This window comes from Danio rerio, chromosome 12 (assembly GCF_052040795.2).
Source record: "Danio rerio strain M-AB ecotype USA chromosome 12, GRCz13ab, whole genome shotgun sequence".
Classification (NCBI taxonomy): domain Eukaryota; kingdom Metazoa; phylum Chordata; class Actinopteri; order Cypriniformes; family Danionidae; genus Danio; species Danio rerio.
In genome coordinates, this window is record NC_141032.1 from 27,581,335 (window position 1) to 27,594,910 (window position 13,576).

The following is a 13,576-nucleotide window of genomic DNA, read 5'->3' on the forward strand; positions in this document are numbered from 1 at the left end:
CACTGGTTTTGATTGGTTATAATTTTGTTTCCACCACTAGAACAAAGATAAAAAAGCTGACTGAATATCTATTTATCACACAATTCAAAATTTTTTAAATTTTGATAACATTTCTAGCAGTTGGGATTTATAAAGCCTCAATTACATGTTATAATTAAAAAAAAAAATTTAGCTTTATTTTTTATACCTTTAGACATTTTCTCCTCAGAATTGAAAGTTTTGACAATCTTGCATATTATGTAATGTAACTACATTTCTTTAAGAATTAGACTTATAACTTAATTTCCAAGTGATGGGTTGCAGCTGGAAGTGCATCCACTGCTTAAAACTTACGCTGGATAAGTTGGCGATTCATTCCGCTGTGGCTACCCCTGATTAGTAAAGGGACTAAACCAGAAAGAAAATGAATGAATGAACTTGCAATTAAGAGTTTACATCTCAAAATCCTGAGAAAAAAAGTCAGAATTCGAGTTCTGATTTTTCTTGAAATTCTGAATCTCACTCAAGTATTACCAAAGTCTCTTTAAGGCAAGTCATTTTACTCAGCAGCCATCTTTGAAACGCCTCTCGGGCAGGATGCTCGAGCATTCTGTTTTAATAAGAAAACATTAAATTCTCCAAAATTGCTTGTCAAGCTCACGATTGAATTTCATATTAAGTATATCCAATAAAATTAAACAGCAACTGTCTCTTTAGTTTTATTTCTAAACGTCCAAATCACACAAAATCTGCAGAAACTTGCATCTGGTCCAAGCTCCTCCCCTGGAGTATTGTCAGTCTATAGCGGTCCATGATTGGCTACTGTACTAAAAGACAGGCTTTATTCGCCATATAGCAATCAATGATTGGCTCCTATACTTGTAGGCGGGGCTTTATTCACTATATTGACTGTTACACTTTTTCCCATTCAAAACTATACGTGTGGCATGTCTTGTGTATTCTATAGTCTTTGATATTACCAAAGTCCCTTTAAGATAAGTCATTTCACTCGGCGGCCATCTTTGAAACCCCTCTCGGACAGTATGCTTGGGCATTCTGTCTGAATATGGAAGCATCAAATTCTCTAGAACTACTTGCTAAGCGTATGATTTATTTCATTTTGGGAATCACCAATAAAACTAAACAACTGTCCCATAAGTTTCATTTATAAATGTTTGAATCACACACAATCTGCAGAAACTCAAATCTGGTCCAAGCTCCTCCCCAGGAGTATTGTCAGTTTATAGCGATCCATGATTTCTCTTGTACTAGAAGACAGGCTTTATTGACTGTTACACTTTTCTCCATTCAAAAGTATACGAGTGACGTGTCTTGTGTATTTTATAGTCTTTGGCATTACACAACTGCAAATGTGAGTTTGTTAGTTAATGACCTCTAGACATTTGGCTGGTAGTCTATATTTATTCATTTACTAAAAAGAAAGAAAGAAAAAGAACAAGTGAACAAACTACCAGATATCTTGAAAGCTTAGATTAGCTTTTAGGGATTGACACAACCTCATTTCACAGGAAAACATATCTATTTTGGCAGGAACATTTTAACTTAGCTTAGCATAGATCACTGAATCAGATTAGACCATTAGCATCTCATTAAATTATTGTTTATATAATTTTCCTTTTTAAAGTTCGACTCTTGTGTAGTTACATAATGTACTAAGACTGACATAAAATAAAAAGTTGCTATTTTCTAGGTTGATATTGCTGGAAACTACGCATTCTGGCGTAATAATCTAGAAACTTTGCTGCTGTATTATGGCTGCAGCAGGTGCAGTGATATAACGGACATTCTAACTGGTGGTGCAAATGTAGAGCTTGTCGCTGGGGACTATTTTCAGGTGCTGCGTAATATCATTGGCCCTGCTGCAGCCATGGTACTACAGCATCAAAGGTTATTTTTTATTATTGTGGTAGAATAAAATTATAGTTCCTAGACATATTGTCATTTTACATCAGTCTTAGTACATTATGTAACTACATAGCCCTGAAAATAACAAATTTCAATTATCAGTTGGTCTTGGAATAATACACTGCTAAAAAAATACCGGTTGCCTTTAAATTTTTCAGCTGAATCAAAATAACCTTATGAGTTCATTAAACTTATATTATGCTAAACTGACTTAAAACAGCTTGCAAAACGTATAAAATTAAGTAAGAACATGATTAACTAAGTTTAATAAGTTACAATGAACTAAAAACATAACTATTTTATGTTTAAACAAATTTGTATCTAAAGTCATGCAATTTCATTTGTATGAAATTGTAGTATTAAAAAGAAGACCCATCCCTAAACCCATTTCCAAACATAATCATCTCTGGGGTGTGATGTAAAACGTCAAAGAGTTACAAATCGCCATAGGATTGACAGCATGTCATTCCTAATATACATACAGTGTATATTTACCCTGCTCGTCACTGATTAAAATATGATTTTAAAATATCATAACAATCTAGATTTTTGTTTCTTTAACTTATATTAATAATTTATCATGTTTAAACTTGATTTGGTAAATTGACGCAAGTTGAAATGTAAATTTAATTAAATTAAACTTAAAATTTGAAACCTTCTTTTGCTTGTTTACAGTATAAAAAGCTACCTAATGTCTTATTAAATCCAAGTTTGGCAAGATGCCAACAATTAACAAGGGTTTTATCTTTCTTCTCTTCTCAGAAAAGCCAGGAGGATGCTGTCCCGTTCACAGTTGAGAAGAGCATGTAGACAACCATGTGAGCAGATCAGTCTGCGCAGGGTCCCCCAGGGGCCCTCACAGGTACCCATCCTGGCACCTCCTCACCCCAGTTTACGGATGCGCGGCCCAATCGTCATCCATGACTGACCCTCATCTGCATTGTTCCCTCAGCCTATTCTGTCATTTCTCATTTGCTGCTGCTGCTGCTACTGAACAGGCCACAAGCCACTAAACACTTCTTACTCTACTTCCTCTTAAAACCTTTCGCTTCCTCTTGGAGACAATAGGCACCTAATATTAAAGCATTAAGCTATTAAACCACACTAAAATGATGGCAGGATGGCAGCCTAAAGTGTTCAGTATCTCTTAAGTGCTCATTCAATTTCAATACAAGCTCAGCTTACAAACTTTTTATCTTGTAATGACTTATAACGTCATCTCTGGTTTGGTTTAAATCTGTGGCTTTGGGAACTAAACTTACAGGGTTCCACCAGTGGCCGTGCCACATTTGTGTATCATGTACAGATTAACGCTGTTTGATGCTGACAGCTCAACAGACTCTTTTGAGACGTGTTGGTGTATTCTTTGTAAATTCTTTTAGCTCTGCATTGAATGGTTTTCATTCTTTTCCCCCCTCTGTATCTTCTGTGCGTATCATGACGAGTACACGTTTGTGAGCTGTTTTTATATCGTATTCAAGCGAGGACAGGTTGTATGTCGAGTTGCTGGCTATTCGGTGGTCTTAACTTGAGAGCATGTTCTATAGATTCTTTTAACTGGAGATGTTGTAATGATTTGTGCAAGTCAAAGCAGTCTTTGCAACTCTTAAATATTACTTCAGGACATTATGGTTCTGTTCTCATTCTTTCAGATGCCAGTAATATCTTTTGAATGTTTTGTAAGGCAGAAAATAAGCATAACATGGGGGGAAACGACAAAAGAATAAACAAATAAAGCCAATTTTAGCCCTTAAAGGGTTAGTTCATACAACAACAGCAAAAATATCTGCCATTAATTACACAGCCTCATGTCATTCCAAACCTCTCAGATCTTTGTTCATTTCCAGAACACAGGTTAAATTGCCATTCACACCAAGGACAATACATATAGGGCTCTATTTTAACGATCTAGGCTCAAAGTTGCTGTTTTAAGGATGGAAAAATATGCTCGGTCTAACAAGGTTGAGCTTATTCTCTTAATGAGTTATGGGCAGGCCCGGATTGGCTAATCGGGAGGACCGGGATAATTCCCGGTGGGCCGGTCTGTTTTTTGGCCGCGAGGGCCGGTGTCCCTAGCTGCTTGCACTTGCAGCAGTCACACTTTGTTCATCTATTTATTTATTTGACCATAGCTTTACTCTTTTTATTCATTATTTTGCCGCAGTGCCGCTCTTTTTATTTATTTTCTTGCAGCCTCGTGAGCAAAATGCAGCCTGAAGGTTAACTAATGTTAATGATGATGACGTAATGTAATTATCGACCCCTAACAGCGGAATATATGAATTCGAATAATTAATATTAATGAATATTAAACCTGCTCAATGAAAATCAAATGATTCACTACATTAACTAATCTGACATAACTTTATCAGAAATCTAAAAAGGGGAGAAAAAGATTGAGCCATCAAAAGAAAGTAATGCTGTAATGCATGTCTCACGGTGCACAAGTCATTACTTATTTTTTATTGGTATTATAATTGTGCCATTGTGGTTCAGTGGTAAGCACATTGCTTTACAACGCCGCGGACCTGTGTTCGAAACTCACCTGAAAAATTGTTATAAATTTTTTTTCATTTTTATTGTAAAGACATATAATACTGTTAGGGTTGTTGAACATTTGAATTTCAAAAGCAGCTGTTTTCTTGAAAAAGACGTGATAGTGAAATTAGAAACTGAATTGGAATCAGTCGTGAACTGAGGTGGGCCGGTCTGGCTTGAAACTCCAGGGCTGAAAATGAGTCCCACTCCGGCCCTGGTTATGGGTGTGTTCTGAACATAACCTGCATTCAACCAATTAGATTCTCAGCCCCCATTCCCTATAAGAGTCCGTTGTGTCGCACCATGTTGCATTTGCTATTTACATGGTAGACTTTGTAAAAGGAAAAACTGAAAGCTTCACTAGCAAGAAAACAGTTAAAGACACCATCTGCAGCGCAAGGATAAAGAACAAGGCTTCTTCATTCAGCCTCTTTACTTTCTCTTTATTTTACTTTTACTCTACTCCTTCATTTTCATAGAGTCAGGAAATGGTGTTCCGCACTCCGATGAAGACATCCATTAGCCTACATAATTCATTTTGTTTGTTAAGCGCAAAGATGTTTCAAAGCCATTTTTGAATTCAGTTCTAATTTCCAGCAAACAAATAAACAAACAATATTAATGAAGTGTGTTCAAGTTATATCCAAACACATGTCCTATTCCTAAGCCCCATATGGTGATACATACTGTACGTCTCTGAAAAGCTGGACAAATCTAAACTTGTTTTTATTAAAGCAAATATTAATATGCATATAATATTAATAACATTATAGAAATGCAAATTGTCATGAGTAAACTGAAAAAAGCCCACAATTGCAATGCGCCTTAACACGTCTCCTTTTTAGACTAGAACACCCATGAGTCCATAAAATGGTGTAAATGGATTTACTATTTAAACAACGTGGCACAAAATGTGAAAATTAGGGTTGCGCTGGTCTGACAACAGCAACAAATCACGCCGAACACTTTTTGTGCCTTATTGCGCCGGGTGTATGATAGGGCCAATAATGATAACTATAGTTGTGTCCACACCAGCAAATGATTTAGTTTTAGTTTCTTTTCTTTTTTTGCTCTTCTTTTTGCATTACTGCCTTGTAACAAGCAGATGTCATCAGTGTGCTAAGTTTGTAGTGCATCTGACCAGTGAATCCAGCTCATTTAATTTATCGAACCAATCAGAAAACTTAGCTATAGCACTCAGTGTAGAGGAATAAAATCTATAAATGTTGATTTTCCCCAACATTTTTCAAAGAAAAACTATTTCGAAACTTTACTGTAAATCTGAGGTGCTTTTTATTCCTGTTTTTCATTTTGTCAACCTTGTCCATCAATTTCTTAACTTGTGATTAAATGCATTCCTCTGCCTCCCTTACGCATTCTTCTCTCTGACTGCTGACATAACGTCATTTTATTTGCAAATCTATTGTCCATTTCTTTAATGGCTTATAGCACATCTTGCTGGGGTTCATCTCAGTTGTTTTTGTGGGTTCACTGTGGTCATCTTCCTCTGTCTTTTTTACTTTGTGTTATCAGAATCCTCTTCATTTCTTGAGCCTCATTATACTCCTTTTCATGTGTTCTAGTCTTTTTTTCTGTGCCTTTTCAGTTGTTAAACCTTTATGTGTTCAGTAAGCAAGAATATATCAAAGATTTATATTCAAAACTATGGAAGGGTCGTTATCTCGCGTTTTCTCACTACTACTTTAACATTTTAAACCATGGTATAACTGATTGTTTTCAAGAATCGTTTAACATCAAGCAGTGAGCTACTCCATAACATCATATGTAGCTTTAAATTGCGCGAGACCTTTCTATGTCAATGGATTTTGACTGTCTGTCAGTGTTTTATCACTTATTAGCTGGAAAAAAAAAATCTAAATGTGATCCCAAATGTATTATTTCTCTAAATATTTATCGTTATAGCTTTATTCTGAACTATGCTGTTGATTATTTATTTATTGCATGCACAAAAGTATTCTCGTAGCTTCCTAAAATTATGGTTGAACCACTGAAGTCACATTAAACACTTAAAAAAAAAAGTGCTGCGTGTTCAAACTACTTATTTAAAATGAGCTGAATTACACAATTCTTAAGTTTTTTTAGGAATAACTGAATTGTTTTATGTTCAATCGACCTAAATTTGTAAAAACAATTAAGTTAACTTTGTGTTGAGACAACATAAAATAATTATGTGGAACCCTGCATTTTTTACAGTGAATGTTTCGACAGTGTTTTGGTACACTTGCTGCCTATGAAGATTGAAAGAGCTCTAGGATTTCATCTAAAATATCTTCGTTTGTGTTCTGAAGATCCTCTGAAGGCCTCAGGGGTTTGGAATGGCATGAGGTTGTGTAATTTTTAATGATAGAATATATTTTTTTTTGTTGAACTAATCCTTTAAGCAATTTAAATCTGAAATTGACCCTTTTACAGAAGTCATGATTGAAATTCAGCTATGGAAATATTCAGTGTTCAGGCCGTGTATATAGCATGTGACAGTAAAACAAGCTATTTTGTTTTCTATGCCTCATACATTTATGTTGTATTTCATTGTATGTCACATAATTATTGGAATATGCTAAATAAAAAAGCGCAGAACAGATTGTTTGTGTAATAGTATGAAGATTACAATGAAGATAGCATGTTGGTGACAAATACAATCAGAAAAATGACTGAGAGTGGTATAGTGTGCCATTTCGATGACAAAAGCATCATTCATGCATTCAGGAGTCTTAAAGGGACAGTTCACATGAAGTTCAAATCATCGTTTTAAACCACTTTGACTTTCTTCTGATGTAGAATACAAAACACACACACACACACACACACACACACACAAACAAAACAATGAATGACAATAGGATCCAAAGCAGTCGTGAGGCTACATAAGGTTACATATTAAGATGGTCCTCCAAATGAAATGTGACACACAATTGTTTCTTTATAAAAAAAGAAGAAAAATTATGCATGGTGAATGTTCACAACAGTAATAAGATACTGTGGATGAGTGCAGATTTTCAAATGTGTCCCCTTTGTAAAACAGCCCTTGATTGGTATTCAATCATCCTTCATGTACACTATAGACATCACCATACCTGACATCCATTTTCTACTGGTTAAGCTTCATGTTGAACAAAGCCAGTTAAGGTTTTACCGGGGTAAGTTTGCATTTATTTTGAGGCTTAAAATAAATTTTAGGCTCAACAGTGCAGGTTGGTCTTGCTTGGGTTTTGTCGCCATGATGACTTGCACTACATGAAGACCCTGCTTCAGAGAAAGTTTTAATCTGTGTATAGATTGTAAAAAAGCATGACCAATCACACTTGCATTAAAAAACATAAGATTATAATCTTATAATGATCTAATAATAAACAGGTATATAATGCTGTGCTTCCTACCTCCTTTATTCAGTCACAATGACTTCTGGGACTTCTAGAGCGGGTTTAGTGCTCAAGTCTGCATCGGCACCGTCGGTGCTTACTCGATACCAAGAACACATGCAGGAACTTTCATGTGTCCTCAGTCTTCCTTGAGTTTTGGAACTGAATGTTGGCAGTTGATGATTACGTTACACGAGAACACGAGGACGCAACAACACTGAAGAATGCATATTGAGAAACAGCTACAGACTTGGATGAAGCTGAAATACAGCTCATTATTAGTCAAAAATACCAAGTAAGTTTATTTAATATATTTGTGGTGGAGTTTATTCAAGCCTTTCTGAAATGATGAGTCGCACACAAATGCTGTTTGCAGTAAACACACACACATATTTACTGACACCATGCAGCGGTGGTTATTATATTGATAAGATTAAGATTTTACTGTTACAAACATGCTGTTTTAAAAATGTTTTAAACTTATAAAATCACAGAGAGTTGTAACAAATATTTTAATCCCAGTTTATTTGCAAGAACTAAGTTTTCTGGACATGTGTATACATGTTATTATAGAAACATGGCACCTGTAAATCAATTCAGTGGGTGAGGAAAACCACACTCCTACGTCGAGTTGCAGTGGGCCTCAAAATCACTGGGATTTGAGTCCTATTTTAATGTCAGGAAATTAAAAAAAAGACTGGTTGGGTTATATCACTCCAATATGACAGTGGACACACTTTATCCACACACAGTTCTGTTTAAACAGCTTATAAAAATTGATTTTCATCATAGGTGCCCCTTAAGAGGGTTGTACTTGTTTGGTTTTATCCTGTCTCGCAACTTAGAGTTAGCTCTGCTAGCTTCATGCAACAGGCCACAAATGTTTTGAAATTACATTGGACTTTTTGAATAAAGAACACCTGCTTTACATAAATATGTGGTGAACGGTTTACAAATGTTTGGCTACAAAACAAAACATGGCACAAAGTCCATGTGTGTACTGTTTACATCAGGTTTTCAACCCTGTTCCTGGAGATCTACCTTCCTGCAGAGTTCAGCTTTAACCATGGGCGTAAATCTGATTTATTCTTATAAGCAATTTTTTGAAGGGGACACAAATACTACCATCAAATAGTACTTATAAAGATATGTCCCCGCAATTAAAAATGGTTCTATCATTATTACAGCATGGAGACTACATTATGGTTATTATCAGTTTTTCTCAGGTTCAATGACAAAGCGAATCTTTCTTCAAAACTATTTATTACATTGTTTGTTGTGTTGTTTACAGTCAACAGACTGACTCCTGAAGCAGAATGCAGGAAAAGACATTTTCCATACTCATAATAAGTAACCTGTTTACTTATTAAAATGATCGATCATATTGTAAATCAGTGAGCCTGTAAAATCTGCTAAATGGCCACAACTCAAAAAACATTAAAAAAACTGTTCACCCCAAAAGAATTGTCATTATCCCTTTAATAAAGCACAACACCCTTACCTGACACTGTACATCTGACTGACCCTGCTCTGCATGATCCTTTATAATTTCTTTCTCCTCTGCCTGTTATTAATATTGTGACATTAGTATTTTCATAAGCACTCATTCTGAAAGCCAAGTTGCCTTAATATGTAAACTTTTTGTAATTGGCATTTAGCTGCACTGAAAAATGATCTTATGTCCATTTTCTCTGTCATTTTATCCAATGCATGACACTGCAGGACAAGTTTATTCATGCTGTAGCACATTTTAAACACAATGGCAATTTAAAGGGCTTTACATAAAGAACACAAAACTATCATAAAAATAATCACAACAATAAAAACAAGGAATTAAAAAGGGTAACATTTTGATTTCAAATTAATTATTTCACTTAAGAACAGAATAGAAATTTATTATACAAAAAATACAGTGGGGTTAGTTTGGACGTAGCACAGTGCTCATTTAGCAAATACACAGGTAAATGATATGCTATTTGTGGTCGTTAATGTTAAGTTAACATTATGCCAAGTCGTCACAAATGAAACAATGCATGGGAAACGGCTTTGGCATGTTAAGTTGCAGTGCACTTTGCAACAAGCTAACTTTAACTAGATAAGTAATTTTAATCGCTAATACAGCAGATTCCTGGACAATTACAGCAATAATCAGCATTTTTGCCGCAAATAATTTATGAATGAGTCTGTATTAACTACATTGAAGAGAATCGCTTTGTTTAAGGTAAATAAAATCCCCTACTTACTGATTGTCTACATTAACTCAGCCGCATCCGCACATCTGACTTCTGTGTGTGTGTGTGTGTGTGTGTGTGTGTGTGTGTGTGTGTGTGTGTGTGTGTGTGTGTGTGTGTGTGTGTGTGTGTGTGTGTGTGTGTGTGTGTGTAGAGTATGTGTGATGAGCTGGGAAAGCACGTAGAGGGCCAAACCACTGTGAGGAAATGGGATGGGGAACTGTACTGTTTCTAAATGCACTTTAAATGATAAATACGGTTTTCTTTCTACTGAAATCTGCAGGATGATGCAGGTTGGTTGACCCTGGTTTACATGTACTTGATGTTATTTGGTTTCTGCTTCAAATATGCTCACTGTATTTTGCAACACAAGGCTATCAGAGTTTATCAGATTTCAGAAGTCAACTTAGTCCAGTAAAGTCCACCAAAGTCCCTTTAAAGCAAAGTCATTTCACTCAGCGGCCATCTTTGAAACGCCTCTCAGACAGTGTTCTCGAACATTCTGTGTGAATGGGGAAACATCAAATTCAACAAAACTGTTTGCCTAGCTTATGGAATAAGCACATTTTCAGGTTGCCAGAGCTAATGCGCAATCACACTCAAAAGGAACGAGATCACAACACCAACCTCTTTTATATCTATTCTACACATTATCATCCTCTGGGTAATGATCATCTGATCGCGCTGCTCTTCTGAAGTAATCCACAACTTGGTCTTGATGGCGAATCTCCTCTAGAAATTACAGCGACTCTGTTAACAAGTTTGTGGGCGTTTGAGTAGTTGCAGTCATGTGATGTGCATTTGACAGAACTGACTGTACCTCATGTTCGTTTAATGCAGATTACAAAACCAAAAAAACTTTTTTTGTTTTTAGGTGCACTTGGTTCATTTAAAGTACAAATTTTAAGCTTTATTTGGATCTTTATTTTATCTGTGAAGCAAGTATTCGAAAGCAACTAAGCCAAAAAGAAAATGAATGAATGAAGCAAGTATTCGTTGAGATTCCAGTGAAAGCACATGTCTGATCCAAGCGTCTCCCCGGAGAGTCGTCAGTCTATAGCAATCGATGATTGGCTAAACAAGTGACATGTCTTGTGTGTTCTATAGTCTTTAGATCCGCTCACTTTAAAATCTCTGGTGTCAACACCTATTTGCTGACAAAATAAGCTGACTTTTATTATATAGACAAACAAAATGTCAAAATTATGGGAAGCTTTAGAAAGATGGATGAGTTTTCAGTTCTACTTTAGATAAAGAAATGTCTCAAATAAATTAATTAATTTAATCCACACGTGGAGTTATATAAACAACATTTCATGAATAATCCTGTGACATGCTGTACGCATGTATATTACACATAAAAAGAAAAGTATCATGTGTGCTTAAGTTAAACATGCTTAAATTTCCTCAGTTCCTCAAAGAGATCAAGGTTTTTTGTTTGTCTTCGCACTCATCTTAAACTTCGTCATTCCCAATGAGTTGGATTTGCCTTTCAGGGTGTCACGAAACCAAGCGTTAATGTGGCAGTAGATGACTGGATCCAGTGCACTGTTCATGTAGGATAAAGCTAAAGAGGCATGGAGACACACAATGAGGGATTCAGAGCAAGGAAACACTTGAAGGAAGTTGCCAAAGATGACCGTAGGTAGAAAACAGAGAACAAAGATGATCACAAAAATGAAAAGCAATCTCACAGCCCTCTTCACCCTGCGGTGCGGTCCCTTAGACTGCCGAATGTTGGTGTTAGAGAAAACACGCACCAAGCAAAAAACCACCAAGGTGAAAGCCACCAGGACTTCTATTAGCTGTACTGAATTATATATTCTCATCTGAACTGATGGTGAGGTCCATGAGAGGAAACTGTGGCATGTGAGCTTTGAAGAGTTTTTGTGTGATGTAAGGACCGGGCTGAGGGCAGATGGAAGACGAAGGAGAAGAACAATCACCCAAGTCATGCTAGACAACATTAATCCTTGTTTCACATTCATTCGACAAATACGGTGGTGTGGGTAAAGGATCCTGAAGAAGCGGTCCACAGCTAAAATTGTCATGAAAGCCACGCTTGCTGAGGAGTTTACTGATATGACATATAAAACAAGGCGGCAAATGGATTCGCCAAATATCCAGTCTTCACCACGAAAAAAATAATCGATGCGGAAAGGCATCCCAGTGAGGAGTAGGAGGTCAGCTATTACCAGGCTGAAGAAATACACATTGCAGGCTTTCCATGGAGACTTGAAAAATAAAATCCACAGAGCAAACACATTTCCAGGCAACCCCAAAATTAACTCCAATATGAAAATGGGCTTTAAAATGGAAGAAATAAAGGAGTGAGGTTCCATGCAGGAGGTGATGTTACTCATTATGAGAAGCGGTGTGATCTTGTAACCTAAATGCAGACATTAAAAGGTTAGCCATCTTTTATTCACCTTTAAGGTGGTTAATTGATCTTCAGAATGTACAAGGATATATAGTTTATGAAATCAAAGAGATTTCTGTTCCATTATCGTATCAAGCTTCAAAACATGATCAAAATAAAACAAGGAATTACTTTAAATCCAAATATTCATAATAGACAATAGATTTACAGATGTTTTGTTTTTATTATTATTATTGTGTTCAAGTGAATATGACACGAACACAAATGTTTAGGCACCACATAATGTAATTATTTAACTTTACATATCGATTTAGGCAGTGAAATAAGTTCAGGTATAATAAAATCAAATTATTTCCATCTAGTCCTTGATAGTTTAAAATAATTAAATAAATAGGCAATAACATTTAAAAGTTAATTAAATATTTAGACTCACCAGGCGGCTGGAACTGGAGTTGTCGTTTGGCAACGATAGCACTGTGGGCTAACAGTTCAGGAACATCATGTGATCTTTACGTTTCTTCTAATTAAGTTATTAGTTGTTGTTTGGTTTAAACAACGGAAAGTAGTGTTGTTCACATCTTCTATGTGGATTTTGACTATACGAAATGCTGATTATACGAAAGAGGACGAAATAAAAAGGGCGAGGTCTTTTTTTCTGTCATGTTTCTGTGATGTCATTTCAGGGCAGCGCTTGAACTGTACTGATGGGAAATGTGCAAGCGTTTGAGATATGTCGAAACTACTGTATGTCGCATGTGATATTTCATTTTAACACAACGAAAATATACATTTGTAAATCAGTTTTCACTATATATAAAGTCTTCTCAAGAAACAGAAACGTATCATTTAAAACAAGGTTGAAAACTTGCTTATTAGACAAGCACTCGTATTCTGGAGGATAACGTAAGCTATGCGTGCTGTTTTAATGTTACAAAGCAACTTTTGTAACTTATATGTATCTATATGTATTGCTTTGTCTACCTCGCATTCCAGGTTTGTTTTCACACAGATGCTTAAATGTCTCATTTTCACTTATGTGTTTCTAAATCTAAAGCAGGTAAATTTGTAAGCTAGATTTCAAAATTACGTAATCGCATTGAAAACAGTATTATTAATGCTTCAGAAAGAATTATGAATAAAGC

General features: G+C 35.8%; 2 protein-coding genes across 10 annotated transcripts in view; one reads left to right on the forward strand and one right to left on the reverse strand.

Annotated features, from left to right (window-relative positions):
• mta3 (metastasis associated 1 family, member 3) overlaps positions 1–7,045 on the forward strand; it is a 64,944-nt gene extending 57,899 nt beyond the window's left edge. For all 8 annotated transcript variants that reach the window (XM_087274399.1, XM_087274396.1, XM_087274403.1 and 5 more), the window contains one exon: positions 2,668–7,045. Coding sequence is in view for 4 of the 8 variants with exons in the window: in XM_087274396.1 (XP_087130522.1) it covers positions 2,668–2,833 (166 nt within the window). In the remaining 4 variants the exon portion in view is untranslated. The remainder of the gene's footprint in view (positions 1–2,667) is intronic.
• A 1,286-nt stretch (positions 7,046–8,331) lies between these two features.
• On the reverse strand, positions 8,332–13,005 carry hcar1-4 (hydroxycarboxylic acid receptor 1-4). 2 transcript variants are annotated; one of them, XR_015504152.1, is made up of 3 exons: positions 12,868–13,005; positions 10,682–12,443; positions 9,070–10,556 (listed from the first exon to the last, which is right to left on the reverse strand). XR_015504152.1 is itself a non-coding variant. In XM_087276371.1 (2 exons), exon 2 carries the CDS (start codon positions 12,415–12,417, stop codon positions 11,479–11,481), a length of 939 nt encoding a protein of 312 aa, XP_087132497.1. In that variant the 5' UTR covers positions 12,418–12,443; positions 12,868–13,005; the 3' UTR covers positions 8,332–11,478. The 2 variants fall into 2 exon arrangements, 1 of the variants encoding a protein (XP_087132497.1); XM_087276371.1 differs by having other exon boundaries at positions 8,332–12,443.
• Between the last annotated feature and the right edge of the window lie 571 nt (positions 13,006–13,576).